Raw genomic sequence first — 26,262 nt, 5'->3', positions numbered from 1 at the left:
CCAGAGTAACATTATTGCTTTAGACTCTTGAAGGTTAAATTCATCTTCCACTGGTGAGAGAAACTAATGTTGTTAACTGTGTTTTCATCTTTATTATGATTCCTCCCAGATGCTGTAGGGGGCAGTAAAGCTCCCATCTGCCTGTGCGTCACTATATCCGACTATAACAGCAGAGCGGCGTATTTGAAACAGGAAGCACGGCGGGATTCCGGGATTCCGCTCTGATTTGGTGAAATAGAGCTCAAACAACCGTCCGAATACCTTCATCAGTCATTCTGCAGCATCCAAGCGAAGCCCCGGTGACCACCAGAGTCTTCCTCCTCCCTCCAGACACATGAAGAGATGCGGACCAATCGACCAAATTGGCGCATTCTGCTGAGTGGGTGGTCCGTCTGAGTGCATTACAATGATCTGAGGATGGCTGCGTTCAGCCGCACAATGCGCCGCTCTCGACCGGCAGCATGTGTGCACATTATGTTTCATTCATACATGGAAACATGGAGGCCAAGAGCAAAGTCATCAATCAGTGCAAGAGCCTCCACGGTATGACGTTAAGTAATGTTTAAACGGACACATTAAGAATAACAGCACAGTGGGACTCGAACATGTTCAGTTTGAGCTCTTTTAATCAACGTATCCCCCTTATAATTGTTATATTAATAGGAAATGATAATGTTAACACTAATGAAAGACAAGATAAAATAACAAAAATTAATAAATACAATTATAAAGCCTAATAAATACATGTTCACGGTGCAGAGGTTTGAGAACATGGTTCGTTCCAACCCTCGTAAAATAATAACATAGTGTTGTATTTCTCTATAATCATGTTACACAGTCTTCTTGCAGTGACGTCATAATCTTCTTTGATACTGAATAAGTATCGCAATGTCCCCTGCAACCTGCAATCATGTGTTGAAGTGACTATGGATGAAGATGATCAACACGAAGCTGACTGACTCCTTCACTTCACACACAGAGGGCACGTGATCAATCGATTCGAAAGCAAAACCTGGCCCCTGCTTATTGATCGATTTATTAAGTGATTTTATATCGCAAATACCAGCAGAACACCGGGATTCCTCCCACCTCTCCGGAAGTCCTGTAGGACGATTATGGGAATATTCAAAGTGATGCAACAGGGTCGAAGGGGAAAGATCTGTGTGTATTTTGCGCAAAATACGACAAATAAATGAGAATAAATAAATTGAAATGATTTGGAGACGTGGATGTGTGCGTGACTGGCAGGGCGACGGGCTTTAATCTGCTCCTCGCTGTGTCTGCGGGCTTCATAATCATTCATTCAGTCAATGTATGGGAACAGAGTTGAAACAGAGCCTTTATATCCAGAGAGAGTGGATCTTGACAAAATGATTCCTCAATGGAAGAGGGGCCTCATTAGCATAACAATTGTGGGAACTGCATGGATCTACTTTTCAGCACCACTGTAAAAAAAAAAAAAAAAGAGGAAAAAATAGTGCCATTGTACAGAATGATGAGGGGGAACTGTGTGATTGTTGTCTCGTGGTAGAGATGTGGAAATGTGTGTGATCCCACCAAAGCCAGAGTCCATGAGATTTGATTTTTTTAAAAAAAGAGAGAGATTTAAAAAACTAAACAAAAATATACATAGCAGGCAAGAACACACACACATATAAATAAATCACTAACTAACTGACATAATGAATAGATACATAACAGAAAAAAAGTGTGACTTTAAAAATGAATATAATGTGCAAAAATGTCAAAACAAATTAAAAAACTTAAACTGCTCACAAACCTGTATTTCAAAACTGAACTCTAGAATGTCAACACACCACAATTATAGTCTGTCTGTAATGATTCATGTCTGATCACTGCATTAAGTGAATTCATTAATAAGTGACGTCATCTTACCTGCAGCTCTGTAACTAGGGATGTGTTAAGCAAGTTAAGAGAATGTGTTCTTATTTTCTATACATTTATATAAACAGTGTATTGCATATAAAGTGGGTAATGTACATTAATATGACCCCATACATGCTACATATACATTAATATCTTATACATACATATTTAAACAAACATTTACAAATCTCAACATTCCCACTTTTCCTGCTGTACATAAATATTTCACTCTATATATTTATTAATTTCATTGTTCATATACATGTCCCTGTATTCTGTATATGTAAACACTCAGCTGTGTTGTTTACATTGTCACACACTCATACAGCAGAAAGTCTAACACACACACACAAACTCTGAGGTAAATCAATTAAAGGTCCATGACCACTTGTTGTCGTCTGTTCTTGTGTGTGTGTATGTGTGTGTTGTCCTTATGTGGGACCTCAGCACGCATGTCCCCCCCCCCCCCCCCCCCCCCCCCCTCCCCCGCCCCGGCCCCCCTCGGGACCCCCGGGCCACACCGCCTGTACCTTTAAACACTCTTGTCCCAATTAAAGCCAAGCTCCGCCCCTGGAAGCAGACGGCCCCATGAGTCATAAAGTTTGATGTCCTGCCCAAAGTTTAGACTCGCGGAACGCTCAACTTTTTTTTTTCCTCCTCCAAAGTGAGTTGCGGAGATTTGTGCGCTGCGCGATGAAAGTTCGCGGTGAGCGGATCCGTTAACGGGCCGAACTTTGGCGCTAAAAGCCGAACGGTGGACTTTTCCAGCCGATCGCTTGTGGGCTTTTTAGCGTTTTTTTTGTGGCTGCGTCTGCGTTTTTTTTCTTTTTGGAAAGTTGGGGCCGGACTACAACACAGATTCCAGTGTGGAGTAGATATGCGCTTTGTTACATTCATAAGTATGCCAGCAAGAAACTACAGGAAAACTCCGTCTCCGGCCGCTGATTTCGACAGCTAACACACTTTGGAAGCGACTGAAGTGTCCCGATCTCAAACTTTAGAATGACTCGGGAAAACTTTTACTGATTTGACGTCGAGATATCCAGATTTCCTGCTGCGTAAAAACTTCGGGATCGGGCTTTCAAATCCCAACATTTTTGCGCGTCTCACTTTACGCGACATTTTCGGGTTGAAGTTTGCAAGACTCTGTAACCGGCCCAATGGATCCGAGCCAGCACAACCCTCCTGCCGGACACCAGATCGTCCATGTACGGGGCGACTCGGAGACGGACCTGGAGGCGCTTTTCAACGCCGTGATGAACCCGAAAAACACCATCGTGCCCCCCTGCGTACCCATGAGGATGAGGAAGCTGCCAGACTCCTTCTTCAAACCCCCAGAACCAAAGTCCCACTCCAGACAAGTAAGCCCGTCCTGTCTCCACGAACCTCCGCCGAGCTGAAGGCCCGTTCCTGCTGGGACTCGGGCCTTCTGTGCGTAACTGCACAGGGGGCTTATGGAGACTCTCTCCTACTTTCAAAACAACTACTTACTTCTACGATATAAGTAACGTTCAACACTATTTGGCTCAGTTCTGTCGACCCATAAGCATGTCACTGTTCAGTATCATGTATTTAATAAGAGCTTTCCCAGGAGTTCTAGTGGGAGTAAAGCAGTAAACATGAGCTTGTGCGTAAAAGTAAATAAGAGTCCAAAAAAAAACCACAACCACAATGTTTGTGTTCGGCCCCGGTCGTGCTGCGTTCATGTTCATCACAACAATCACAAAAGATGATGATGATGATTAGAGCGAAGAAGAGTTGTCATAGAAGAAAACAACAACTTCTGACTGAACTCATATCTGTGTGTGTTTGTGTTTAGTTCGACTTAAATTCACTTTTATTCACATTGTAGTCCAACTTAGTGTGTGATCTTTGTTTCATCAGTAAGTTTTGTGTGTCAGAAAGCTTTGAAATCAGAGAATCATATGATGGCTGAATTCATCAACCCCCCCTCCCCTCCCCCCTCCTCGCCCCTCACAACTGTTGCTTGTGGTCTCTCGCTCTCCCTCTCGGGGAGTTTTGCCATTACTGAGCATGCGCAGTGTTGGTCAGCGGCAGAAAGTGACTGAGTCTGCGCCCCGGGACCCCCACACCCCCACCCACCCAAACCACGACTGCATATATACACATAATACGCTTATTATGAGGTCATTGAACTCATAAATAGTATTATAAAATATTCCACATTATGTATTCTTAATTCTTTGAACTAATTAGGCCTTGTGTTGTGTTTTCCATGACATAAACAAAATCCTCTAATAGTACTTTATCCTCTTAGTGTGAGTTCTGTACTGATTTCAATCCTTCAGTGTAACTCATTAGTGTGTTTATTGTGACTTTACTTACTATGTATTGGTGATTAAATCTCCAGTAGTGTTTCTGGTTTTGTTAAAGCTTGTAGTTTTTGACGTTTGTTTGCGTCATTTCAGAGCAAATAAGCGTTCTTGTAGTATAATAACTCAACTGAGTTACAGATTTATGAGGTAAACAATCCAGTACAGCAACACTGAGGTGACTCCTGCCTCAGTGAAGTTCACTCTGTTGTCAGTGAGGAGTTCATTCAGGCTGGGCTCTATGTTGATGTTTTTGAGCTTTGAGCTCTATTAATAATTGTTTTTAATGTTTTATCCACACCTGCTTACACATATCTAGGGGGCATGACAATGAAAAACTAAAGCCTGAGAAATTTCAATAGACTCCAAAGTTTAGCCATGGTGGGACATGATGTATTGTGATGTATTGGAATGCAGTGGATTCCCATGAACACACTGGTGACTCCATTTGTTCACGAGAGACACTTGAACAAATTTAACTCAACTCAGCCGGAGAACAATTTCTATTGTGTCGGCAGGTTCAATTAAAAGACCTCCTTGCTGTTTTTGAATTGCATTCCCGCCGCCAGTCTGACATCTCCTCTCTGTCTTCCGCCCACATCACAGGCCAGCACTGACGCCGGGACCGGCGGAACCCTCACCCCCCATCACGTCCGCGCACACTCGTCCCCGGCCTCCCTGCAGTTGGGAGCCGTGTCCCCGGGCTCCCTGTCTGGCATGGCCTCAGCAGGTGCCTCCCCTCAGCACCTCCGTCAGTCCTCTTATGAGATCCCTGACGACGTGCCCCTGCCCCCCGGGTGGGAAATGGCCAAAACCACCTCCGGTCAGCGATACTTTCTCAAGTAAGTGTCAGCACTGTTTCCATACATCAATGAAAGTTTACCTAAAATGAATTGATGATTGTTTTGAATTTGCGTCCTAAAGACAACCACATTCTACTTTTCAATTCCTTTTCTGACTTTATAAGATCAGAGTAAATGTAAAAAGTTGTTCAAGGATTGTGGTAATGTTTCGTAAGTCCTATTCTTTCACCAAATTTAACCAATTTGAATCTCAGTTACTTTTTGTTATCGCGTAGTTTGTAACCAAGAGAAGATACATTGTATTACCAGTGACAGGAGGTTCACAGGGGTTCATACCTACATGGTTACGACCAGGAACAAGGACAAACCTGGCAACAAACCGCATACAGTGCTCCCAAAAGTCAAACCTCTCACTGTGTGTCTGTGTGTGTGTGCTGTTGTGACAGATCTATTGACAGAACTTTGAGAAGCTCACACACACTTCAATACATGGGGAGTTAATTGAAGTTTGTTGATGGAAAGTGAAATGTTGAGTCAACATCTCATAATGACCAAGACCAGGTCCAGTCCAGTACAGCAGAGAGAGAGAGAGGGGGAGAGAGAGAGAGAGAGAGAGAGGGTGGTGGTCTGGAGGCTGCATGTAAATACTCCGGCCCTGTTCAGTGTGTATCTTTATGCTGACAATCATTATGCATATCTGCTACAGTGCACAATGGCGGCCAGTGTGCTCCAAAACAAGACAATTGCAATACTTAAATTGTAGGTTATTAAATTTGGTGGCCCCTGCAAACAAGAGGACTCTTTTGAGGGACTGCTGCTGTATTTAGTGTTCCTTTTTCTTGGGCTCAGGTTTCAGTAGAGACAATGAAGCTCTGTAGCTGCCCCAGACTGCAAAGGACATACAGCTCTGCAAAACTCATCTCCTGAGCGGCAGATCTCTTCCACGCCACTGATTCACAGTCAACTTTTCAAATAGCAGGTAGCGGGTCCGCCGGAGACCATCTGGGCCGATTACCGGGGGTTGCGCTTGTCTCTGCGGCGAGCAAAAGTTTGGTTTTAATACTTTGTTCTTACGTGTTAGCGGCTTGTTCAATGCTTTCAGTCTCTGCACTTCTGGGAAGAGATGGGCATTTGTTCTCGCAGCTCTTTGAATTATTCATAAAAAGTGACGCGCTCGTCAACAATTTATGTGAAGATAATCCGCTCTTTATGAAACGTTCCAAAGTTTATGAAATGTGCCGGCGGTTCGTTTCCAGCAAAAAACCTTCATTCCTGCGCCTTCACCAAAACAAAACGCAGGCTGAAGTGCGTCTCGCTGACCGCTGCGGGCCGAGCAGACACCATAGCACTCCAACCGGCTGCCATTAAAAGAAAGAGCTTTTCGGCACCAGATGTTTGAAGGTCTCACATCTGGAGAACATCTGGTCCATTTTGAGGAGGTTCTTCTGAAATCGTACAAAGGACAAGAGGAGGGGGGGGGCAGGAGATTGAGAGCAAAGCTATTCTCAAAGGCTCTCTCAGGATCACTGCAATTGTTTAGAAACACACTGATCTCATGTCCTTCCAGACAATGAGGCAATCCTGTCAACAAAATAAAAAGTTTGAAAAAGTTTGGGAAACACGGATCAATCTTGTTGACTGTCAAGTTACTACTCACTTTGCTGTTTGTAGCTATAGTGTGTTTCTGACCAGTTATATATAGATTGAGCAGTTGCCATGAGCTTTTCTCTGTTACAACCAAACAAGACAGCAGGGAGGGAATGACCACACGGATACACACAGATTACACACACATTACACACAGATACACCAGAGCGTTACAGCGGAGGGAAACTTCGAGGAAACATCCGTAGGCCGCAGATCAAAGTTAGGAGTCATTGGATCTGAAATAAAGGCAGCTTCTGCAGAGCTGCTGGAAAAGACACTCCCCTATTTATAAACAGGGGTAGGCTGACACAGAAGTGCTGCACAGGGAGAGAGTGTGTGTGTGTGTGGGTGGGGGTGGGGTGTCAGTCACCGGCCAACAGCGCCGAGACAAAGCTCACATTTCACTCAGGTGACCGCCGTCGTCCTTTCTTAGATATATTAACCCAGGGCGAGCGAGAGCTTTGCACAGTCCCCCTCTCTCTCTCTCTCTCCCCCTCCTCCGCTGTTGCTTAGTACGCGATTATAACATTCGCACGGCGCCGACCAGAACAGCCTGAGTGAGTCACGGCAGCTCCAGCGGATGCCAGCGTCCCTCTCCCTTTAAAGCAAGGCTCCGTTTTTAGGAATGAATGGAGCCGTGGCGCTGGGATGGTGCCTCTTTTGTGTCAATGGAGTTAAATGGCAGCCATGTGGAGATGACTAGAAGAGGGGCCAAAAGAAACTCCGGCCCTCCCTTTGTCCCCGCAGTGAAACAGTGATCTTTATGCAGACCACGGGCCTGTTGAGACTCATGTGAGCCTTCCAAAAATAGACAAATGGCTGAGATGAAGTTTAAAGATGGTGGTCAGCGAGGGCCATGGCTCTCTTTCAAGTATCACCCTGTTCTTTGCACCTTTTTTTTTAAATGTTCAACTTTTGTCTCGGACGTGGGCGCAGATTCTCATTAATCATTGACCCGAGTATCAGCGAGGCAGCGGTGATGGCTGTGAAATGGGAGATAGAAGTCAGATACGAGCCTGATCCTGCCTCCTGCCGCATTTAAAAACAAAAACCTTAAGCCCGGCAGAAGAACCGGGAGAATGTCAACAAAGTCTGTTGATCTTTCCTCCTCTTTCTTCCAGCAGTTTGCCGTGGCCTTTGATTTATGACCAGAGGGGCAGGGAGGTTGGGTCACCTTGCTTGGTGCAGGGATGGGGGGCAGGGCCGGGTCTCTCTCTCTGGGCTGGGTCATAAACTAATGAAGGTTTCTAATTTAGACACACCAGTGAACTAGGAGGGGTAATCACCGTTTCCGGGCGCTTATTAAATGCAGCTTTGAATGAGCTTTTAGTCCGTGGGAAGTCGGGCCTAAGCTGAGAAAGCTTTGGGGGGGGCGGGTGGGGGGCGGCTATTGTCTGCCCCCAGGGCCAGGTAGGGACATTTGATGATGGACACTTTTGTCTTTTCTCGATTGGTTTTTAAACTGTTTGGATGAGTTTGGTTTCCCACAAGCAGAGCGGCACAACGACAGACCGGAATGATTCATCTTTCATGGCGTTTGTATCCGTTGGGACCTAATTTGACTTCCATTCCTCTTGTTTCACACCATGCTATGTATTCCTCCTCTGTTTTCTCTGTGCAGTGATTCCATAAAGTTGCGCCCCCATGGTAACCACCAGCTCTAAACACAGATAACTAGCCTAGCCTGGGTTATACATTATACGCGGCTTCCTGAACATCTGTTGCACCAAATATAAGTGAAAGAGACCCCTTATTAGAACAGAAACCATCCGGGCGGGAGCTTGGATCTCTGCCTGTGTGCAGTCAGACATGTGCACTGTGCTGATTTGGACTCTGATTTTGTTTAGATTGCTGGTATAGGATTGTACCTTAGTAAGATTAGTCCATGTAAACAGACACATCAAGTATCTCTACTGGCTTAAATCCATTGCTGTGATCTTCCGATATATTTACTCAAAGTAGTGTTGCGCCCGTCGTCAATGTTGAATCTTCGGTAAACATTGCATTTGTTAATTCGCTGTAAAAATAAGAGGGAAGCACCGTGCGTCCCCTTTACACCGCAGCAGGTCGGTCACAAATGGTGCTGGGAAGACAGCAGTGCAGTAAGTCTGTGTGAAGCCCTCATTTGGAGCAACTTTGTGTTTGACAAACTTTTGGTTTATTGACCACACACAGACAAGAGCCTTCCTGTTCAACTGGGGCCTGTCAGCTCAGTACACAAATGGGACTGTGAGAAAGTCAGGCTGGTGTTTACCAAAGCCTTGATGTAACACCTCTGTCCCAGACATCAATGCCTCCACTGTCACTGGGGGCATCTCCACAGAGATGTAGTATCTGTCTTCATTCAGTGCCGGACCCTCTCAGGTGGGGTCCAGACTTTCCAGAACTGCTCAACTCCTACGGATCCATGGCAGCTAAACATTGGATTGTCTCTGGCAACTTATTTAAGGGTATTACGACTTAAAACAATGATTATGTTGCTGCAACAGTTCTGCAAATGTCCTCAAATCCGTTTTCACATCTAAGTGGAGGTTATCTCCACCTTAAAGCTTTGGGAGCTGAGTGAGAACAAAGCACTCTCAAAATGGCACCAGCTTTTGAAAAGGAGCGGCGGTCAAGCTAAACCTCGTGAGTAACACCGACGCTTTGTGAATTAGTTGCTTCGTTAGGAAAATGCGGCGATACAAACCCTCCTTCAAAGGGAAACCTAAACCCACAATAGGGTCAGAAGGTTGGCCCGGTAATCTCTCTTGATGATGTCCTGCTGATAGAGGGGCAGCCAGGCATCCCCGGTGGACCAGAGCAGAGGTGGTCACCCTTATCTTGGGAGCCTGATTAGATCTGGCCTCCCTCGGTGCTTGGTGCGTGCACTCTGCAGTCAGCCGCCCTCAGCCACCTCCCATGCGTACACTCCCTGGGTGGAGCCGCTGTGGCCCGAGGATCCCATTTTTAACATTTGACAACTCAGCTGTGAGGCGTGTTTCATCATAGCTGCACTCCGCATACTTCCACTCCTCTTTTTCTTTTTCTTTTTTTTTTACTCCTCAGCTCTTGACATCTGGCTTTGGAGCGAGATCGATAAACGCTCAACCTGGACTCCGATCTCGCTTTGATCCTCCGGGTTTGGCACGGATCGCAGCCGAACTTGGAGACATTGATACCAGAACTGACCTATTTATGGCTGGAACATTCTGCTCAAAGCCAGATGTGAATGCCACAGGTTTCACTAGTGTAAACAGGGCCTGTGTACGTGTGTGTGTACGTGTGTGTGTCGGGAAGTTTGTCATTGTGCTGTAATTTGTGAAACAACAAGTGACTCATTGGGATTTCTTCACTTCGGTCCCTTTCAGTCTTTGCTGAGATGTTCTTTTCTCTCTGTGGCAGGAGTTTCAATGAAACCTGCACCCAGCCGCTGATGGACGACTCCGTTTCCTTAGAATAAAAACAAGGGAGCAGTTCCCATGATCAGCTGTGTGTCTGTGTGCCGGTGTGTGTGTGTGTGTGTGTGTGTGGCGAATCATTTCTGTGAAGTCATAGCCCTTACGCGAAGAGCCTGCCTCCCTCTCCCTCGGTGAGAGACATTATAAATAACACAGACACAATAAACGCCACCTTGATAATTGGGCCATCAGTCAAGGAGATGTTGAAGTGCCTGTGTGGAAAAAGAGTCCCACTCTGTGCTTCGCCTAAGCCACAGGCGGGCCGTAATGACAGCCTGAGCAGAAAACCAGCTCGCCCAGGCCCCGCAGGCGTGACGCTCCGTCCTGGGTCGCGTTTGAGCCGCAGCTTTCCCAACACGGACACTTATCCTATAGGGGGTAATGATGAGGTTGTAGTCTCTCAGGGTGATAACATATCTGCAATCATGGTGCTAAATCTGAAAATGGGGGCTTTTGTTCATACTAAGCTACCAAAATATGTCAGCAGACATTATGAGAGGAAGTCTAACTATGTTTTCATGTTTCATACTTTGCTTCATATTTGTAGAAATGGTAAAAAAGGAGTAAACATGGGAACCGAAGAGTCCTCAACTCTTCCGGCGTGTCACAGCTCAACACAAGAAACGCTCCGAAAAAACCAGCCTGAACACTTTCAGCGCACTAAACCACGTACAAATCTCCAAACTGCATTAGTGCGGCCGCGGGTTGAGCCACAGCCGGTTTTCTGAGCATCCGCTGCTCTGCCCCCGGGGGGAAAAGGGCTTCGGGGGAGGGAGGGAGGGAGGGAGGGCGAGGGGGCGGCGGTGGTTGGGGAGCGGCCGCCCTGCTGAGCTTGCCCTAGTGTGACAGACATGTAAAGACAACACCGAGCAGTTGTGACTGTGGAGGTCGCAGATCATCAGCAATTCCTGACAGCAACTGGTGGCCTCCAGCCGCCCCAACAGTTGCCGTGACATTGTTTTGTTTTATGTCGGGCCCGCAGGAAGCGCTGTATCGCTTTGAGCCATATAGGGCTCAGGGCTCCGGTTTGGTCGGGTTGAATGGATTATCGTTTAGTTTTCAAACGCGGTGATGAGTTACAGCCGCCTGGTGACTCATTTACCCGCTCACATAGAGGCTCTTAATTGTCAACGTTGAAGAATAGTGCAGCTCTGAGTTTGGGCTTTCACAATGTGTGGATCTTATCTGTGTTCTCTCCTCTCAGGCTCTGGTTTTCATTTATCAGGGTCACTAAAGGTAGAAGAAGCCAATAGAGGAATCCAATATTTGTATTTTCATCTGTACTAAAAACAAACTGTGACCTACTGGAACTGCGATCCGCTCGGGCGTGACGTGAATATTAAAGTTCTGCGAGTTCTGTCCTCATAATAAGTCTAATTTGGACATACTTGTACTTCCATTAGGAGTGACTACGCACTTGTGTTCCACTTCTCATCTTCAGTGACTCGTTGCGTTGCAGATAAACAGATCCTAAGATTTTGGCGTTATCAGATAAAAGGCTGGTATCTCTGCGTTGTTTTGGCTTGATGAGACAGTGTGATGCAGTTTGGTTATCTGAGGAGTTTGATGGAAGTAAACCCAAATCACTTCACTCCCAAAAAGACTTTATGGTTTCTACTTCATCCCTAAAGTGGATCAACTAAGTTTCCCCCCATGTTGTTGAGTATAAATCAGTATTTTTTTTACATTGCGGCCGTCCTGGTTGTACTTAAGTCACAGATTTGCAAAGCTCCTCTGCCGCCGTGTAATGGCAGCGTGTCTCTGCTCTGCATTGGTGTACCAGGATGTGCAGGCCTCTCATTTACGATAAGCCCTCCTCCCTGATCCCGGAGCGCTGCCTCCTCCCCTGTTCTTCCTTCCCCTCTATAATAAATGTCATAGTTTCCAGAGTGGGAAAAGAGGCAGCAGAGAGAGGAGGGGGGGGCTTTTTTGGGGGGGGGCAGGGCGCTCGCAGTGTAACAGGACCACAGCAACTCACGCAGCCAATGGAATTCCGAGGAATTGCTTCCGTAGTTGTTTTTTTTCCCCTCTTTCACTCCTCTTTTTTTCTTTTTTTTTCTCTCTCTTTTCTTTTGCTCGTCTCACCCCACTCCCTGTGACCCCTCTTTCTGAAGGGGCCCCTCCAGTCTGAGCAGTTACAGCTATTTTGCTGGGGTTTGTGGTGTGTGTGTGTGTGTGTGTGTGTGTGTGTGTGTGTGTGTGTGTGTGTGTGTGTGTGTGTGTGTGTGTGTGTGTGTGTGTGTGTGAGGGCTGGGGGAGGGTTTGGTTGGGGATTTGGCAGCTCCTTTGATCAGTAAAGCATAAACAAGAGGGGGCTTCAAAATGGGTTGCATTGTGAGGGGGGTGGGGGTGTTGGTGGTGGGGTTGTGTGGGGCGGGGTAGAGGGGGTGGAGGGGGGGACTGCTGAGTCAGGCCCTCTCGCTCTCTGGCCTGGGATAGAGAGCAGAGCAGACAGGCAGGCTGGGATTACCGCAGAGGCCAAGAGAAACGCTCTGTGTCGCTCTCTCTCTCCCTCTCCCTATCTCTCTCTCCTCACCCAGCTGTTCCAAAATCTGAGCTAATGGCGCCCCGGGATCGAATTAACGGCAAATTGTAAAGGATACCAGCGGGCGGAGTGGTCAGGACGTGATTATTATAGGCCAGAGTGGAGAGACGGCTGCCGGCCGCCGCCTGCTCAGGGTCAAAACAAGCTCCACTTCTGATTTGTCAAATTTCATGGCCGTGTGCGAAGGATTGAGATGTAAATGCAAAAGTCGTGTGTTTTCCGTAAACAAGCTGCTGCAGTTTGGTGCTTGTTTGTATGAAGTGAAGGGGGGGGGGGGGGGGGTGTCTCTCTCAAATGGAATGGTTAAAAAAAAAAAGAACAAGTGAATAGTGGGGTTTTAGGTCGTAGCTCAGTCTGTGCCTTTGTCAAGCAGGTGAAAGCTTTGTAAATGTGGCGCCAGATTGTTAAAGCCCCTGACACTCCACAGTGTCCGAGCTGCTTCCAGGAAAAAGGACCCCCTGCGTTGAGCCCTGGGACTGACCCTCCCTCAATAGAGAGGGTCCTGCTCGGGAGAGGAGGGCTTCCTGTATTAGCTTTCCATCTTAATCAAGCAACAAGTACCAACAAAGCACTAATTATCAATGCCTTCACAGAATGCAGCACAATGTCCCCTCCCCTCCCCTCCCCCCACACACACCCCACACACACACACTCACACACACACACACACACACACTCACTCCTGTCCTGGCAGAGACAAGCCATAAAATAGATGGAGCAACATTGTTTGACGTTACAATAGTTGTTTTGCAAGCCAACCACAGGCGGAGTGAGAGCAAGCTGCTGAGCTCTACACCTGAACGCACATGTTGCTTTATTTTCATTACTTTGATTTCATTCAAGCACCAAATCTTTGAAGCTTTGCTGTTTATGTTTCGCTGCGTGCAAAAATATGGCATTTGTTGTCCTGAATCCTGAAATCTTTCCTGGTTCCTAAATCAAAACAAAGAAGAGCCTTTAGTTGAGTTTCACTTTGTTGAAACAGACCACAGAGAACGTTGCAACAGGAATGAAAAGTTGAGTTTTCTTAACAGGAATACAGTGCAGCGGATTGTGATGATGTTTGCAAAGTGAAACATCCTGATTGAGAGGAGCTGCTGGTCCTGCTTAATAACCTGTATGATGTTATTAAAGGAGTGAGAAGCTGCTGGTCCTGCTTTAGATCCTGTATGATGTTATTAAAGGAGTGAGACTGCGATGATTGTGTCCTCATCCGTCCTCCCTTTGATCGGAAACAAGCAGTGGAAAAACACCAACAGTCACGACCCAAAACCAAACGTTACACACTCGCAAATACAGGATTTATTCCATGGCGTGTGTTATATGTTACAGGTGTTTGTGGTCAATGTGTGTATATTGAACTGTGGGTTCAAACCGGCTCCAAATAGACAGAACTGAGCACTGCTTCCGCCGATAGTCATCGTTTACGGAAAGCCGGGCTCAGCTTCAGTGTTTTCACCCAAGAGCTTGTTGAATCTGCTGTGAGTCATCAGCTGGTGCATGTGACCGTCTCTCTCTTTCTCTCTCTCTTTCTCTCTCTCTCTCTTTCTCTCTCTCACACACACACTGACATGGCTCCTCCGCTGTCTTGGAAAGCGTTCTGTGCTGCATTTCCTTCGCATTCATTATGCACTGTCTGCTCTCTCCGCAGCCACCTCGATCAGACCACCACTTGGCAGGATCCTCGCAAGGCTCTGCTCCAGATGAACCAGGCCACCCCGCCCAGTACTGTGCCAGTCCAACAACAGAACCTAATGAACCCATCCAGTGGTGTGTATACAGTGAAAAACAACAACAGATCTGCAGCAGCATTCAAACTCCCCCCCCCCCTCCCCACCCCAACAAACCCCCCCAAAAAATGCACTGAAATTCTTCCCAGTTTGATATTGGATCCTCGATTTCTGACTTTCTCATAAAAGGCAGAAGTCAGGAGCAGCCTAGTCTAGTTCTTACATGTCGCCGATACTCAATGCTCCTCAGCTCTGTCCGCGCTGTTGGAATTCGCCCGAGGTGAAGTAAGAGTGAGGCAGAACGTGACAGGTCCTGTCTGACATGTTTGGGAGCTCCCTGACTCGCAGGTTGTAGAGTTGAGCCAGGAAGCTTTGTCGTATCAGATCAGCTCTGCTCCAGCTGGCAACCAGTCAAAAAAACTAAATCTCAAATTAAAGCCGATTTAATCAAGATTTTAGGGTTTTACTTACTGAAAGATGGCTTCTGTCATTGCTGCGCGTCTATCAGAGGCACTTAAACACTCAGATTGCGTCATTTTCAAAAACCCTAACTACAAATCAAAGCTTTGTTTACTGCTACATAACTCCACAATAAACCTCAATTATAAAAACGAGTCAGTCCCTCTTTACAACCGTATGTCTGTCTGCCTGTCCTCACTCAGGTCCTATCCCTGAGGGCTGGGAACAAGCCATTACAGCAGAAGGGGAAATTTACTACATTAACCACAAAAACAAGACCACCTCCTGGCTGGACCCACGACTTGACCCACGCTATGGTGAGTTTTTGCTTTAAGAAGAGATTTTTACTTACATGACAAAACCTATACTCTAAATTTCTACTTCCTTACAAACTGGGTCTTACGTTCGTGGTTTCCCCTTAATCCTGATTGGTCTCTGTAACATCTTAACTCACCAACCTATTTGCTGCTTTCTGGCCATAACGATGACATCACTAAAACTCAAACTAAACCAGAGTGCAGAATCACAGACAGACAGACAACAAACGCGTCTTAATCGTTCTTCTTTGTTTCTACCTTTTACAAATGTCGATACTAAACGTTTTTAATCCTAAAAACGGGACAAACGGCACAAACTTAAACTTCAGCAGAGTGGAGAGCTTGTTGAGTGGAAATCTGTGTGTTTTGAGTGTGTTTGTGGGGATATTAACAGGTATCACAGTTTCAGTTTCACTTCTCATTTTGTTGTTGATTAACTTGGGTTAATCAGTAAAAGTGTGTGAAGCAGTCCCACTACATTGTTTTGGAGGTAGTGTTCATATTGTCGTTGACCCCCCCTCCCCTCACACACACACACACCCACACACACCCTAGGGTCAGTGGGTGGTGTGGGTGTCGGGGAAAAAAAACAACACCTCATCTTTTGTCAGCCATTTTGGTGTTTTCAACAACAGCTGAGTCGGCCGTTAACTCCAGAGGCCCGAGCCAAAGTCGGAGACAGTTTGGGAGCGAATTGACACATCCAGGTAGACGCGGTGAGACTTTCTCCGGCCACGGGAATGAGCTAATCCTCCCTGGAAGACTTCCAGAGACGGAGGTGCTCGCTTATGTCACTCTGACTCATTTACACTGGAAGTGCCGTCCCCTCCATCACAACACCGCCCTCAGCCCCCCTGAGTTCGCCCGGTTACATGTGTAAACAAGTGCGTGGGTCTTTTATCTTGTTTAATTTTAGTGTTATTGTTATCCAGCCGAGGTACTTATAGGGCAGGTTCTCTGTAGCCGCGGCCAGGAAAGCGCAAAACAGAGTTGTAAGGGGAGCGAGCAGGCAGCTGGGAAGAGACGGCGGCGGCTCTTTGAAGATTTATAAGTCTTGAACACACAGGCCTGCTGGGCCTCTGAGAGCGGGCGATGGAGGGGGAGAGAGAGAGAGAGAGAGAGAACAAGTTAACTCATTACGTCCCCTCACACCATCATTCTGTCATTTTTGGCTCTACTTGTTGCTCACATTTGTAGCCTTTTCTTCTCCCCTCCTCTTCCTCTGCCATGTTTATAAAGGTGTCGGCGCTCTCGTCTTGGAACGGCAGAAAGCGTCACGCGATTCTCCCGAGCCGTTTGGTTAATTTCTCCCACATTTATCGGGATGAACTCATCTGCTTTGGGAACCTTAAACGCCGCTGCTATGTAGGTCTCCAAGCATAAGCCAGCTGCTTTGATAATGGAGGCTAATTTGAGCTTTGAGAAGAAAAGCAGCAGCGCCTTCAGCTGAGGGCTGCTGCCGGCTGCCTCGCCCCCCCTGGCCCCCTCCCTCTCTCTCTCCCTCCCCCCCTGCGTGAGGCCCAGAGCAGGCGCAGCCCCATTCTGCTCCTAGCTCCAGACAGACTTGAATCTCTGCCAGGCCTCTTTATTCTGCGGTCCAACTCTTAATCTGTTCCAGACCTTTTCAGTCAAAGAACTCCAATGTGAGAGAGGGGAAGGTGGAGGGGGGGGGGGGAGAGAGGAGAGGAGAGGAGAGGCGAGAGCAGGGGCGAACGGAGGAACAGAGGGAAAATGCCGACAGGATAAGCATGCGTGCGTTTCCCCCCTTTAAGATCCGAGGAGGTGCTGGGTTCAGAGAGGGGTTGGCCGACGTGGATGTGTTGTTTTCCGTACATGCTGCGGGGGGCGGCGAGGAGGAGGAGGTGGAGGAGGAAACGCACTCTGAGGTGTCTCACAGGCTCCTAAACGCTCCTCCCCGTCCTCTGGTTATGTGACGTCATCCCTATAAAACCTTCATGTAAGGCAATTTGTCACATCATCTGTCAGGTGATGTTTTTCTCCCTCCGTTGTCGTGACGATTCACCAGAAAACGTTGGCGAGTGCTTCTTGTAGTGACTCTGCAGCAGTGTGGCAGCTTCCAAGTGGGTTTCAGAGGAGTTATTGAAATGGAAAACCCATTTCTGTGTCTATATTTGTGCCGCACGAATGGAAAGGGAAATCGGGAATATAGTGCACAGAATTCCCAACTGGGCTCCCGTGCGCTGGTTTTTTCCCACCTCCCTCCCCTGCAGAGCCTGGTCAGCCTGGAGACTTAACCCAAACCTCGCAGGAGTACAACACCACAAAACAATGTTTGTATTGTATCCAGACTCTTTTCTCCAGCAGCTTATCGCCGCGGCACAAACACAACACCTTCTTCTTCTGTCCGACCCGTTTAATGGAGAGCAGGTAAATATTGACTGGGCGAGCCTTCAAAGGTGCTGTGCCCTGGCCACATACAGGACTTCCCACAGCTGGCACGCCCTGGCCTCTAGCTCCGCCCCCTCTACCTGCCCCGGGTCATCTCCTGCTGTAACGCGCCTGCAGCTGATGGACCTGATAAGGTTTTGTGTCGCAGTGTTGCAGGACTGCGTGAAGAAGACAAAAGGCAGACGGCATTAACTTGTCCCTTATCTCCTGGGCCCACCACCTATCAACACCCGTATACGCTGATTTCACCCCCCCATTCCTACACACACACACACACTGAGCCTTCCCCTTCCTGCTGGCTCCTCAGCCTGGTCTCGTCTGGTTTCATGCTATCGCTCTGGCCCTGAACTGAACCTGTCCTTCCCTCCTATCTCCCCCCCACAGATGTAATTCCCGTGTCTCCGATACGCTCGGCTCATTGTTTGTGCATATTTCCCACCCGTAACGCCAGCTTGATTGCTTGCCGTTAGCTGTATGGTCAGCGAGTGAGGCCTTGACTCTGCGGTCCGGTCCGTAACGTGTGGATCTCTGTCCACATGCGTCCTCTTCCTCGCTTTGATTGCGTCAGATGGAGTCGCTGACATGGCCTTAGCGCAGCACCTCTCTGCCTTGGGAACAGCTAATGGTGCTGCTGATCCAGCCACAAAGGCCCAGTATCTCACAGAGATAAGACCCAACACACTCTCCTAAGGCTCCGGCTGATGTGTGTGGGAGAGAAGAGGCGGCTCCCCTGCCTGTGTGTGTGTGTTTGTTTGCGTGTGTGTGTGTGTTGAGTGGGGTAGACTTTAGGCAGGGCAGGGCGGGGCCTGCAGAGCTTCCCAGGGAGAGCCCTGAGCCGCAGCTCATTCAGCTACTGAGATAGTGTAAACAGACAGTGATTGAATGGTGATGAGAAAGGTGCCGGGGTGGGCAGAGAAAAGCACTCCTGCATGAAAATCCCAGCCCTGTCAAGTCTTTGTGTGGGTCGCCGCCTGAATCACATAAGTAAACAAGCTCCACACTGACTCCCTGACTTTTCCGCCTCTTGTGGTCGAGCACATTTGCTTCTCTTTCTGTACAAACGTGTGACCTACTTTGCATGCATACATCGCTACAGTTAGCTGCTGCTGCTGCTTTCAGTTGTGTTTGTTAGATCCTCCCCCACTCCAGGGAAGAGCAGCAGTGATTTCCCCAGGGAGCACACAACACACACACACATGCACACACTAACGCACACATTTGTTTTGATATTGTAAATATGCAGTTAGCTATTGCTCAACACAAACACCGATGTTGTGTGAATGTACTTATAGGTGAAGTTAAAAGAGCCATAATGTTTACACGTTCCCTGCTTTGTTGGACGTAATGGCTTCCACCTATTTGAATCGAGGGCCTGGGAAGTGCACGCAATGTTCATAATGCAAGAACAAAACTGAAGTGGAAACATCAGGCCGGGGTAAGGCAGCCAGTCTGGAGGGATAATCTGTGATTTGTTTAGCAGGAAACAAAATGCACAATGAGGATCAGTCACGACTGATGCAATGTACCAAACTAACAAAGCCTGTCTTAGTCAGAGAGTGGGAGGGGATCAGGTCTTACAGGAATAGTGGTTGTTTCGGCCTTGCTGGAAACCTTGTTTTGGGACTTCCCTTGCCCTACACAACCTGCTGCACTGGCTCCACTCTTACACTCAATAGTTGCCAGTCTTGTTGCACACTCAGAAAAGTGAAATGTGTGTGTGTGTGTGTGTGTGTGTGTGTGTGTACTGGAAATCCAAAGTGCTGCAGCGTTTATACAGATGTTTGTGTAAAAGCACTAAATCTCAGTTTGAAACTAGAAATCAGTCGCTGACTGTGGATGTTTTTCAACCCACAGTCAAGGACACACACTGCAAAACAACACACACACTGTCTTGTAGGAAGCAGCAGGCCGGGGGAAGCCGAGGCCCTGGACCGCGTCTGTGTGTTCGAGAACAACTTTGACATTTAGAGCCGCAGTGTGCAAAGTTTCTCACACGGCTTCAAATGTATTCCCACTTTGTACGGTTGAATTTAAACAGACTTTCCTCTCTCTTCTCTCTCCCTCTTGTAGGCCTGAACCAGCAGAGGATCACCCAGAGCGCCCCGGTGAAGGGGCTCCCTCCCAGCCCCCACGTTGGAGTCCTGGGGGGCAACAACCAGATGAGACTGCAGCAGATAGAGAAGGAACGACTGAGACTGAAGCAACAGGAGCTGCTCCGACAGAGGCCCCAGGTCAGGACTCATCAAGACTTACAGACAGTACAGTAAAAATGATAAAGTGTTGCCAAAGCAAGATACGACAGGTGTAACCTCTCTCGCCGTTTAAATGCCGCGCAGCAAATCGGCCGTGTTGTAAAACGTAATGTCAAACCCTGCACTGGCCCCTGCGTGTGTGAGTCAGGGCTCGTAGGTACAGTGGTGGATCTTAACGGCCCTTTGATGCTGCCTTTATTGTCACCATACCCTGCAATGAAGCCGCGTGAGTCATCTGTGGTCATTTTATCACTTCCTGACGGCTGATGTGTCACGGCGCCGCCCACGCAGGGAGGTGCAGCCAAGTTCAGTAGTTTACTCAAGGCTGTGTCATAACAGTAGAAACTGAGCTTTATGGTTATGAATGAGTGTGCTGGGCTGACTTTTTTTACTGTGCCATTCATGTGCTCATAGTAGAGGAAGTGACCGTGTGTGTGTGTGTACACGTAGGGATGGGATGGGATGTGAACTGTCCTCATGTGGGTTAGGAGACTCTACATTCTAAACACATTCCAGCATGAAGTCAAAGCTCTTGCTGATAGCAGATGTTTGGATTAAAAGGGGCTTCAGTCTATTTACAGAAAATTGGTAAAGCATGAGTGCGAACGTTACGCTCGCAGTGGAAGTTCAACTCGGGGGCAAAAACCCCCGCCACGCCCCAGAGGGGTCCCGCTCGGTGAGGAACGGGTCGCAGCGCGCCCGGTGGCGGTCGGGATCAGTCACGCACAACTAGAGCCGTAAAAAAACCCATCAAAGTTGTTTACAGCGTGGAGCCCTCACAGTCCCTCTTTAATCACAAGCAGCTTGTTTACATACAGCATGTGCACGGGACGCTGGGATCGGCCTTGTTGGAAACACCTCAGAGTACCGCGGCCAATACATCCGAAGCATAAATAAAAGGAAAGGGAAAAATGGCCTAATGAAGTGTTTTATTCCTCTTTTCATCCTGGGAGAACATAGTGTCCATTTCTCCTTCAACCGCAACCAATAAAGGCCAAATACTAACCAGCCAGAGTGTTTTGCAGTCGTTTTCGCATTCCTCCCACAAAACGTCACATCCCATCAGCTTCCTCTCTGGGGCCCTCAAACCAGTGACACCAGTCGAGCCTTTCAGCCCTCGCTCGCTGTTCAAGGACTCGCGAGGAAGGAGGTGAAAAAGACAAACATGACATCACATCCTCCTCGGCCTTATCTGATGCAGCATGTGTAGAAAACAATTGTCTCTGTCGACTGTAGTCCGTCTCTCCTGTAACTTGATACTCCTGGTTTTGGGAGGAGGAGGGGGGGAGAATCGGAGGGGATCCACATTGGGAGCTGCTGTGATTCCCCTGACTGAACACTTTATGCAGTGACCAGGTGTCGGACGCAGAGAAGCGTTCTGACACGTTTATCACGAAGCCTCTGCTGTGTATAATTAGCTTGTGGGGTCAAAGGGGCGTGGTTCATTGTGTTGCTCATGGGTTCTATGCTTTGTCCTCCCCCAGGAGCTCGCTCTGAGGAATCAGCTTCCTATCAGTATGGAGCAGGATGGCGGCGTCCCAAATCCTGTGTCCTCCCCTATGGCCCAGGACGCCCGGACCATGACAGCCAACAGCTCCGACCCATTCCTGAACAGGTCGGTTGAGATCCGTTGCAGCTCAAGTGCAGGAAACGCTGCCGTGCCGTGCGGCGGCGGCGGTTGACGTCAGCGCACGTGCCGAGGGTTCCCAGTCTGGTTCAGCTCGTCAGACAGACATAGTGCTTCCTGTTCCACCAAACCTCTGCTTGTGCTCGGGCGCTGGTACGAGCTCCCTGAGTTACTCAAGTAGTGAAAACAGTAGGCCGCTCTCAGGGCTTAACCCTCTTCACATGGCAGTGACTCATTCTCACCAGCTGCTCTCTGCACAATGTTGACCCCTAGTGGTCAACAGCTGTAATACAGGACATCACAATCCAAATCAAACTTTAAAGTCATGCGTAAAACCACAAACTTCTTTTCTGGGTCATCTACTGAAATCTCACACAACCCGAGTAGATAAAGAGACGAGATGTGACACCCTGATGTTTCCTGTTAAAGGCAGCGGTCGGGGTATTTACACAAAAGCTTGAAGGGAATTCTGGGAAATGATTTGTAGCAGCAGCAGCAGCGAGAACTCCAGTTTTACTGCGAGCGAGCAGAGGAATTGAGGAAAGAGCTGAATAGCAAGCAGGCCATGAGAACATGTGGTCCAGTCAGTAGACAGGCCAACCTAATCTCCCCTCCTCCCCCCCGCTCCCTCCGCTCCACTGCTCTCACAATAGCCTCATTCATCCCGTCTCCACCATACTCTGCCTACATATTTTTCCTCTGCTAATTAGTATAGGCTTGTCAAATGTCTCCTCTCGCCCTCTTTGTCTGTCCGTTGCCCCTTTTCATCGTTGCTCTTTTTTCTTTCTCCTGCTGTATTCCACAAACCCGGAGGCAAAGTTGCAGCGAAGCTCAGTTTCAGTTTGTGTCGCGTTGATTTGTCGTCTCAGTTATTAAAAGTGACACATAAGGGCGGGCGAATGTAGGAATTAACACACAGGAGGAAGTAAAGCCTCAATATTCTTCGGTTCTTGCGCTTCTACTCGTCTACGCTGATTTCATTTGAAGTTTTGACGCTGGAGCTGTTCTGTAATGTCAGCAAACAGCCTAGAACGTGTTTCCATACTGCTGTTCAATGGAAACTCAGACATTTAAATCTGATCCACTGACCAGAACAAGTGGGAACAAATGTGCCGCACGCCTCCTGTAGCTTCTTGTGGATCTGCGGTGACAATCTCCTAACGTGAAGCAGCAGCAGCACATGTGAGGCTACATTTAGAAATGCATGTAATCGCGATTGGGCACAGCGCGGCTTAAACGTGCTATAGGAAGGAAGAAGGCCGCCTGTGTGCTTTGCTGCGTCAGATCGTCCAATTAGATCCTCTGCTTGAAAGGGAAAGTTCCGTGGAGTCGTCTGAAGCTCTGCTGCTGAGACCAAAGGTGGAGATGTTAATCCTGATTTCTGTCTTGTCTCTCGTGTGTCCTCAGCGGGACCTACCACTCCAGGGACGAGAGCACAGACAGCGGCTTGAGTATGAGCAGCTACAGCGTCCCTCGCACTCCAGATGACTTCCTCAACAGCGTGGATGAGATGGACACAGGTGAGACAAGTCAGATCTCAACTGAATTAAAGTTTTTTTGGGTTAAATGTCAAATGTAATGACACTGACTCATGTCTTTTGCTGTTTCCCTCCCAGGCGACTCGCTTCCAACCTCCATGGCAACCCAGCCCAGCCGCTTCCCCGATTACCTGGACGCCATCCCTGGGACGGACGTGGACCTGGGCACCCTGGAGGGCGAGAGCATGGCGGTGGAGGGCGAGGAGCTGATGCCCAGCCTGCAGGAGGCCCTGAGCTCCGACATCCTCAACGACATGGAATCGGTGCTGGCAGCTACCAAGATCGACAAGGAGAGCTTCCTGACATGGTTATAGAGCGGCCAGGGGCCGGGGCGGGGCCGAGCGCCTCACTCCCCTCCCCCTGTCCTCCCCCTCCCCCCTCTGGACTGCTGCCTGCTCCAATCTGTGAAGGATGCGTAGATGCTTTTTTTACAAAGACATTTCAGCGAGGCCTTTCTGGACGTCTGTCTCTGGACGTCGGTCTCTAGACGTCTGTCCCTGTCTCGGCGCACGAGTCCACACGCTCCTGAGGCAGTTACTGTTCTGCTCTGTTCCTTTACCTGGTGTGTTATCTCCTTTTATTTTGTCTGTGTCTTCAAGGCTGGCCCGTGAACAGACAATTACGCAAAGGGTCCCCCCCTCCTGCCCCGCCCCCCCATCTTCCACAGGCCCGTGCCCGTGAATCCAGGGCGTCTTTTAACCTTGGAGAGCGAGGGGTGGGGAGGGGGCCGCTCCTTCTTCTTCTTCCCCTGGTCTCCCCCTCTGAGCTGAGCTTTGAAAAAGGACTCCGCCATCATCAATCATTACCTGGAGTCTCTGGTGCCTCTTTTTTGTTTTTGAATTTGTTGTTTTTGCAACATAGCGTGAAGCGGCAACTTGCTTAACCGCGTTTGTGACTGTTGCTACCAGCTTTGCCTTATACTCGCCTTTTTTTTTTTTTTTGGTATGTTTTTCCATTTTATTTTTGATTTCTTTCTTTGAGCCTGAAAAACCAAAAATGATGTATTTGAAGCGATAAAGAACAATACTGATTTGGAGTAAAGGTGATGTGAGACCCAGTTTGGACATGTTGGCTTTGGTGAGGAGGGGGATGGGGGGTGGGGGGGCGGTTGGAGCCTGGGGACCTACTTCATTGCTGCTTGGCTGTGCCAGCAAGTCTAAGTTAAACCTTTTTGTCAGATCAAGTGCCTTCAGTTGTATTTTTTTTCTTTTTTTTTAAAGAGACGAGCAACGCAAACAATTACCACGTTTCTGTAATGCAGCGCTAAGCAGTACAAAGCTGCATTCATGAACGTCTGCCACATTCTATCTTATGTTCAATAATCAAAAGTGTATTTTCTGTTTTATAAACACGTTATAACGGGATTTAGGGATTTTATTTTGTTTTATTTTTTTTAACCCTAGCATCTTTATATTTCAGTCTTATCAAAGCCTAATTCACAAATGCATTCTTGGTTTTATCTTTTTAGTATTCTTTTATTTTAGAATATTACAAACTGTATGTATTATAGCTTAGATCAAATGGCATTTTCTGCTTTTGTTTGTTTGTTTTTTTGTTTTTTTTTCTTCATCCATGAATTAACACCTTCCTAACAGGGTCGACTGTCAGTACATCACTCAACCAGAACGACACAAACCGTCTCAGTTTTTGGCATTTTAACCATTTATCTGATTTTATCCATGTCTCCAATTTTACATATGAGTGTTATTGTGTGTTTGTTGATCACATGCAGCTTTTTACCGTCTTCCCTCCATGTTCAGATATTCCTAAATATTAACCAAAAAAAAAGGCAAAATCTCGAGGCTATTAAAGAAGCAACTTGCTCTTTGGTGACAAAAACCTCACGAGTTCAGTCTAAACGTAGAAAGGATGTGATGTGTGAAACGGAGGGAGAACCGAGCTCGAGGCCTCGGGTGGGGCGACGCCGCGCTGACACCAGGGGCGTCTACGACTCCAGCTGGGACGTGTTGAAGCAGGTTAAGAGGGGGGAAGAGGGAGGGGGCAGCGTAAGAAGGCCAGGGTTTGACTGATAGCGATGAGTTACGCAGATTGTAGAGTTTCTCGTGGAAAAATAAAGAAAACAATCAGTTATTATCTCAGTCAGGAATTGTCGCGGCAGATTCCAAAGATGTTTTTGTAATGAACACTAACGTGGATTTTTCTCTTTTTTTTTTTTTTTTACTCCAGAAGCGGGATGATGTGTAAATCAGCCTCTGTATGAACAAACTGTATAAGCTAATGAGAAAACGATGTAGGTTTTGTGTGTTAACAGATATAACCCAGAGATTCTTCTTTTCCTTTTTTGTTTGTTTGTTTTTGTTTGTTTTCTAGGCGAGACGGCGAGTTTTGAGTGACTAACCCTGTGATTTAAGGATGAGATTTTTTAGAAAAGAGAAGCAAGTGATTTTCCTTTTTTTTCTTTTTTCTATAGCGCTCACATGTTTACATTCTCTGGAAAGAACAAGAACTGTGGTGGAGACGATACACTGACAATGCTCGCTCACAATCACACGCAGACTTCGACATCTGTACGTTTACATCACGGCCCACACGCTTTTCGCATTACGACAGTGACCTTGGAACACTCGGACCGCCGTGCGCGCCCTTGGCTGAGGAAGCCTGGCAGTATGTCACACTGATTATATATCACCAACCAATGCGCAAAAATTGGTAGTATTAACTTGATGGAACAATATTGCTTAGATCAGAGAATATGAACACATTTTTTTATTGTGTGAGAAACCTTGTGTTTTGATTTTTATTGATCATTAAATGGTGTTTGATGATGGATTTAAGATGGATAAACAGTGTTGGTGAGAACAATGCAACTAAAATGACTTTAAAAGAGAGTGGTACACTACAGTGCTTGTATTGCACGGCTACAGAGTTTTGACGTTATGATGCATTTTGTCACGGAAGCATGATTTGATGCTTACTTAGTGTGTAACTGTCAGAGCGTATTAGCTGTTGACTGTCATTGTAGCAGTAGAACTAATCACACAAGTTAAAGGATTTTTGTATTTAGAGTTTTTCTAAATGCACATGAAATGAGTTTATATTCAATAATGATCTGTTCATTTTTTTTTATAGATATGTGCATGTGTTTTAGAACAATAAATTCTGTTACATTATATCTCTCTTCATATGATACTTTGAAATTGGCCTGAAATAAAGTATATACTTTCTGATACATTTGTTTTGTGTCTGGTCATGATGTCATTTTCATTTATTTCAATGTTTTTGTCTTTTCAAATCTCCTACTAAGAACTGCATGT

At 47.3% G+C, this 26,262-nt stretch overlaps 1 protein-coding gene across 2 annotated transcripts; it reads left to right on the top strand.

Moving 5' to 3' along the window:
• The first annotated feature begins 2,512 nt into the window (after window positions 1-2,512).
• yap1 (Yes1 associated transcriptional regulator) lies at window positions 2,513-26,179 on the top strand. Of its 2 annotated transcripts, XM_076146122.1 has the most exons (8): window positions 2,513-3,248; window positions 4,827-5,062; window positions 14,307-14,425; window positions 15,048-15,161; window positions 19,641-19,801; window positions 21,307-21,437; window positions 22,857-22,969; window positions 23,066-26,179. In XM_076146122.1, exons 1-8 carry the CDS (start codon window positions 3,048-3,050, stop codon window positions 23,299-23,301), a joined length of 1,311 nt encoding a protein of 436 aa, XP_076002237.1. In that variant the 5' UTR covers window positions 2,513-3,047; the 3' UTR covers window positions 23,302-26,179. The 2 variants fall into 2 exon arrangements, with proteins under 2 accessions (XP_076002237.1, XP_076002238.1); XM_076146123.1 differs by lacking the exon at window positions 15,048-15,161.
• Window positions 26,180-26,262: the final 83 nt, after the last annotated feature.

Source organism: Genypterus blacodes, unplaced genomic scaffold (genome assembly GCF_046128005.1).
Source record: "Genypterus blacodes isolate CSIRO-AG114 ecotype Tasmania unplaced genomic scaffold, CSIRO-AGI_Gbla_v1 ptg000032l_1, whole genome shotgun sequence".
Classification (NCBI taxonomy): Eukaryota; Metazoa; Chordata; class Actinopteri; order Ophidiiformes; family Ophidiidae; genus Genypterus; species Genypterus blacodes.
Note: the sequence above shows the minus strand (reverse complement) of the source record. Positions and strands in the feature narration are given on the sequence as shown.

Coding starts and splice junctions, on each gene's coding strand:
- yap1 (XM_076146122.1), top strand. CDS start 3,048: ATGGATCCGAGCCAGCACAACCCTCCTGCCGGACACCAGATCGTCCAT. Junction 15,162..19,640: donor ACGACTTGACCCACGCTATG/GTGAGTTTTTGC, acceptor TCCCTCTTGTAG/GCCTGAACCAGCAGAGGATC. Junction 19,802..21,306: donor TGCTCCGACAGAGGCCCCAG/GTCAGGACTCAT, acceptor GTCCTCCCCCAG/GAGCTCGCTCTGAGGAATCA.